The 6,114-nt window shown below is 37.6% G+C and overlaps 1 protein-coding gene across 1 annotated transcript; it reads right to left on the bottom strand.

Moving 5' to 3' along the window:
• Positions 1 to 575: 575 nt before the first annotated feature.
• TAS2R40 (taste 2 receptor member 40) lies at positions 576 to 4,804 on the bottom strand. Its single transcript, XM_062571710.1, is given in 7 exon segments — positions 576 to 868; positions 871 to 897; positions 900 to 1,007; positions 1,010 to 1,064; positions 1,066 to 1,241; positions 1,244 to 1,537; positions 4,732 to 4,804. Coding segments are annotated over 7 exon segments (1,026 nt in total).
• Between the last annotated feature and the right edge of the window lie 1,310 nt (positions 4,805 to 6,114).

The raw sequence follows: 6,114 nt of genomic DNA, 5'->3' as shown, positions 1-6,114 counted from the left end.
ACTTCCTGCATTTGTGCCCATTGTCTTGTGTCCTGTCACTTGGTACCACTGAATAGAGTCCGGCCCCTTCCTCCTGACATCCTCCCTCAAGGTATTTGAAGACATTAATAAGATCCCCTCTCTATCTTTTCTTCTCCAGGCTAAACAGGCCCAGCTCTCTCAGCCTTTCCTCATAGGAGGAAATTCCTGTGCCAAAAAAGAATTACACAACACAACTTTGAAACCTTTACTGAATCAGTCAGAGACCTTAAAAATGCTTCTAGTATCAACAAATATATCCAAGTGCTTGAAAATGATATAGGAGTCAGAAAGAAATTCCTGAATCTTTTGGTCTAACATCCATAATTACTTGCCTTTACAGTCAATCACCTTTCAAAATAGGAGAAAACTCACAGAAATCTTCATTAAAAGATTCATATTAAAATAAGCAAAATCTTACATTCCTAGCATCTTTGTGATTCCAGATCAATGCCATAAAAGCTACTCATTCATGTTTCTATTATTTTATACCTCCAGTGACTTTGATTTAATTCATGTAGATCTAAACTAGAAAGCCCAGCCTAGCTCACGGGCTTTTACATGGATCTAGGTCTCATTTGACAGTTTGTGTGGTGCCAAATCCTAACTGGCAGCTTTCAAAATTTGGGGTTACTCCAGATTAAGATTATAGAGTGTTCTGCAGGACAGGCAGCTACACATATGGCTTCCCAGATGCTGAAAGGTAAAAACATGTTGGAAGAAATGAGAACCAAAGCAATAAAATGTATAACATACAGGATGAGGAAGGAGAAGACTGGCTTTATGGCACCTATCTGGGCCTCTAAGCACAGATCCTTGAGGCCAGTTGCATTATTTTGCATCTGTCTCTAATTAACAGAATACTTGAAACAACAAAACTATCAAAGGCAAGGCTATGCCAGTGTTACAGACAAGAATCAATAAAAACAAACTAGTTTTCATTGTGGCTTTGCTTTCTGAAGAGTTTGTCACAGTTAATGGTGTAGTAAGTTGTTGTGCACATTGTAGATATCCCAGAAGAAAGGAAGACAGGTTGCAAAGGAAAAAAAGAGATGATGTTATTAGTATCCAGGCCATAAGACTGGAAATTCTTTGCTTCACCTGGATAAAGAAAGACTGTGTAAAAATGGCAACCTTGGTACAATAGAAGATGCTAAGCCAGGCAGTAAACCAGCAGATGGAGTAATTCAGGAAGACAAAAACTGTCTTGAAAGAAAAAAATTATTTTCCATATATTAGGAAGCTGGGTAGACCAAACTTAGGAACAAATTGAGCATCATCCAGGACTGAAAACAGAACCTGGATAAATGCAGAAAGATCATAATCATGTCATAGGAGGACAATATTTTGCTCCTCATGCAGCTAGTTGAACTGACAGACAAGACAGTTCCATTTGCTAGTAGTCCTGCCATGGATTCAACTATAGCAATTATGAGAAAAATAAGATAAAATAAAGTGGGAATAGCAACTCTCAAGAACTCATAATTTTTACCCAGCTTTTCATGGACTCCTGAAAGCCCTAGATGTGCAAGAAAATGCCAGTCCCAAGTAGCTGTTACTGGTGCATGCTCACCTATTTTTCTTGGAGGAAGGAGTCTCACAGTAAGTGATTTATTATTTTACATTTGTTCGATGATTAATAGCCCAGCTGCATTCTCTAAGCATGCAGATCAGGTAAAGATTCAATTACTGTTTTTTTTTCAGTTCAGAGAAATGATTTGCACTTAAAGGACTTAGATGCATTTTTTAAGATTGCATTGTACTCCAGTTTTCACAAATCATTCTGAATTTATACATGTAAAGATGGAGAGGACTTTCAATGTCTGTATTTTCTCTCATGCTAGTGGTGGACCTGATGCCCCTCTCTGCTTCTCATTCATGAGAACTTTGGGGCAGTGGGAAAAATCATTTCAATATCAGAGAGTATGAAATATAAGACATTTTCAGGAACAATATGATGAACTAAATTTTATACATAAACTCCTAAAGCTTCTTAAACTTGTTTGAGGATCCTGAGCCTCTTGGCAATGCCTGTAGGTGTGTCCAAACCAAGATTCTGCAGTTAAAAATCTTCCACTTCCTTCACCTGTGTGTCTGTTTGGCAAGCATTCTCACTGGGGGTACCAGGCCTGCAGAAAGACATTTAGAGCCTGGTACTGTGTGTTCCATTTCTCCTAATGAAACAAAAGTATACAGATGAAACACACCAAATCCAGCTTCAGAGAAAGGCAGGGATTACACTGATTGGCAGTTCATTCCTATCAACTAACTAACGAAGCAAGCCTACATTTTGTTCTTGCTGATCAAGGCATTATAATGTAGAGCTGAACTACTGTGTTATTTCTTTGCTTTGACTGCTCATGGCCCACTTCTAGTTCCTGTTTTTGTCCACTCACTGTGCTCCAGCCTTAACTTGACCATTACTCAGATCCATCTTTGCAGCCAGAGACTCCTTTGCTTGCTGGTAGTTCATTTATGTATTAGTTCCACTAATCTTTGTTCAGAACTTTGATTTAATGTATTAGTAGGCTTTCCCAGGTTCTGGCCTCATTCTCTTTGAGACTACAGTTTGAGTCTGGTCTAAGCTGTCAGCCTTAGCACTCCGGCCTCTTTTCAAAAGAAGAATGACTTAATGGTTTGGTGACCAAGTAATTCACTCTGGCTGGAAGAGAATCTGGTCCAGTGTCCCACCTTTCAAATAAATATCCTAACAGCTATAAAGTGGAGGAAAAATATTTAGGGTCCCTCACTCATTGCACTTGACAAAGAGTCATCTTAACTTCAAGAAATGATTTGATAAGGACATTACTAAGAAGAATAGGAAGCTTTCCACCTTGAAAAGGCACCTCACTCAAGGTAAAGAGTATTCTAAGTAGGAGACTATACTCGTTCACTTAGCCAGGAGAGATCTGGACATTTTCTTCCCTTTTATTCCATTGTGTCTGCCTGACTTCCATGGTTGCTGGGGAGCTGGGGTACTTTCCATAGCACTGGCGCAGGTAGAAGCAGCAGACCAGATATTGTGACATTCCAACACTGTGAAATACAGATGTGTCTGAAGTTATGCAGTAGCAGAACTACTCTTTTTATTATTGAATTTTCTGAGCTCAGGTGTCTAATTTCTGTTAATATTCCACTTTGCACATCTATATTTTTATTTTAGAACTGATAGATAAATCTCTCCCTGAATTTCACAGTTTTCTGACACATCACTTTAGAGTTTATGGGAAAAACTTATCATGGATTCTTTTACATTAAGAAACAAAAAGAATGGCTTATATTGTGGCCTCAGGTCAGTTCTCCTGTTAATCGGATGCATTAAAGTGGTTATTACATAGAAGGTTTTTGTGTTGTCTCCTGCATGTGGAGATTTTTGAACATTGTAATTTTCACTGCATGTCTGCGCTGAATGTCCCAATTTAGAATCATAAAGTTGCAGGGAGATATGAACGAGATGAAACTGAATTTTTTTTTACTGAAATACTCCACTGGTCCGTTTTGCTCTACTCTTCTGCAAAAACATGTAATTCTCCAGAGTAATTTACAAGAAAATATGGCATTTAGCATTGTAAGATCTGGACATGTAACACATGTACAAGTGTGAGAGAAAGGGCACAAGTGTTAAAATAATAAAGTCAGATTCTTGTTCCCATATGGCATATGCACGTTTTGAAAATTCTATTCTATTTGCTAAATAGAGTGAATTCAAACATTTTCCACATGTAAGAAGTACAATTGTAAGAGGAATAGATCTTCATAGTGAGTAGACAGGTTGAGGTTTAGTTAAAAGATTTGGAAAGAATGTTTCTAAGATAAAACATTGAGGAAAGAGCAGAAAGCATTTGAAATGAAGACATACAAATTGCTGTCAGTAGTAAAATACAAGAGGTGAGAGGTTTTCCAGAGAGCATCTTTAAAATACATTCTACATGATCATTTCTTTCTGTAGCTGGATTTTAAAAATACTACAATGCATTCTGTGATTGCCCAGACACTATAATCCTGCTTTAGAGGTAATAATTCTTTGTACAGTTTTCTACAGTTTGCTTCCTTTGCTAGTTCTCTAATTTTCCAGGAATGATGAAACTTTAGTTTGAAGGACCCACACAGGTCAGGCTATCTCACCTTTCCTGTCATAACTTTTACCAGTTTCACCCAGCTAACCAAATTACTACACATGAAGTAACCCATCGCTACAACCTCTTTGGCAGCTACTGTCTGGTAGGAATTATCCCTCTTTCTGTCTCCTCAAAGCTGGAGCTTCTCTATTCATTGTGGTGGTTATAAGCATCAACGATTTTTTGGCCCTTCTTCTGGGTTGAGCATAAAGATGTGAACTGGTGAACTGAAGGTAGATGAGAGAGCAAGCATTTAGTGGAAGAATAAGATGTAATTAAAAAAAAAAAAAAAAAGCTCCAATATGGATATGTGACTCAGAGTCTCCAAGAATGCATTTGCCCCTGGAGGGATCACTCTGTGTCACCCATGGGATGACTAGAACACACTGCTAGAAGCTGGACAGGCAACTCTAATTTTGGGCTAAGACCAGTCTTTCCTGCCATCAGTCCTCCTATCCAAAGTGGAAAACATTACTGCTCTCAGGTTATCCTGCTTTCATCTTTCTGGACTTTTCTAGCTATCAATAAGCTCTTAGTGTTCTGATGTTTTCAAACCAAATTTTTGCTTTTGATGGTTGCCAATACCTTTATTAACCTCTGGCAGACTGTCTCTCATATGAATAGGCATATTCTTCAAGTTGCTTTATTCCACAAGCCACACTGGTCATTGGTACCATCATCTTTTTGTAAGTGATAACCTTTCTACATTAGTTTTCCAGATGCCCAATGAAATTTTTATTGCTACATCATATTTTTATGATGTTTGTCCATGTACTACTTTTAATTTGTTTACATAAAGATGACATTTTTGTGCAGTTTGTGATATACGTATTTTTGGAAGGTTTCACATAACTTACAAGATTAAAGTCCAAACTCAATGTCATTTCAGGATAGTTATTAAGAAAACACTTTCTGAAATCGACCTAGATTCACAACCACCTTAAATGTATAGGTAATTCTGCAACAACATCGGCCAAACACATGCCAATGAAGTTCTTAATGATTACATATTTTTTATGAATCACACCTCTATGTGATTCTAAAGAACTATCTAAGATATAATTGACATTAGATATTTTTATGTGTGACAGCTAGAAGGCATGTCCGACACTATACTTTTTAATGTGCTGATCAGTGTTAGACTTGAAAGAGCTGATGTGCTGTATACAGAAGAGGAAGAAGTCAGAGATTCTTTCGCAAAGAAAAAAGCCAGAGGTCCTCTCACTAACTTTTGGACTTAAGAGGGCAGAGCTGTCATCTGTGCTTCAGAGATAATAAGGGAATAAGCTGATAAGGACTACTTGTGACGTCGCCCCCTCGTACCACCTTAACTCCTCTTTCTACCTCAATAATTAGAAAAAGTATCCAGGGAAAACTTTTTGTCTTTGTCTTCAATTTCAGTAGTTGATAAAGGTGTATTCAAAGCAACTCATGTGCTAGAAGGAAAAAACAGCATCACAAACCCAGCATATTTCAGCACACAAGATCTCCAAAGCTTTGCAAGCTGTGCTTTCAATAGAGACATCAGACTGCACATTGACAACATGCAATATGCTTTGGGCTAAACCTTTCTCATGTTTTAAATGCATATACAGATATTACACTGTCCTGTGTGCCTAACCTGAAGAAAACTTTCATACCTAATTTGTTGTGTGAAAAATGTAAGGTATGTTTTTATGGTTTATTGCTACCAGATGCAAATGTATTCTGTCCTTACTCTAAATTAGATAGATGTAAGCAAACTCTGCTTGAAAAGGCACACACCTACCATGTGCAAATTCCTGAACTTCAGGTAATGATCCCAGGCAAACAGATTTTTATGAAGTGTGAGACATGCAATTTTTGGATAAAACATGGCTTATATCTGGCTATCTCAGAACACAGGCACACAGATCATATCTATGTGCAATGAATATGTAGATATAACTCTAGAGAGAGACACGAATTTTGGAATAAATAAAAGATTTAACCTCCTGAT

Source organism: Rhea pennata, chromosome 1 (genome assembly GCF_028389875.1).
Source record: "Rhea pennata isolate bPtePen1 chromosome 1, bPtePen1.pri, whole genome shotgun sequence".
In the NCBI taxonomy this organism is placed as follows: domain Eukaryota; kingdom Metazoa; phylum Chordata; class Aves; order Rheiformes; family Rheidae; genus Rhea; species Rhea pennata.
Note: the sequence above shows the minus strand (reverse complement) of the source record. Positions and strands in the feature narration are given on the sequence as shown.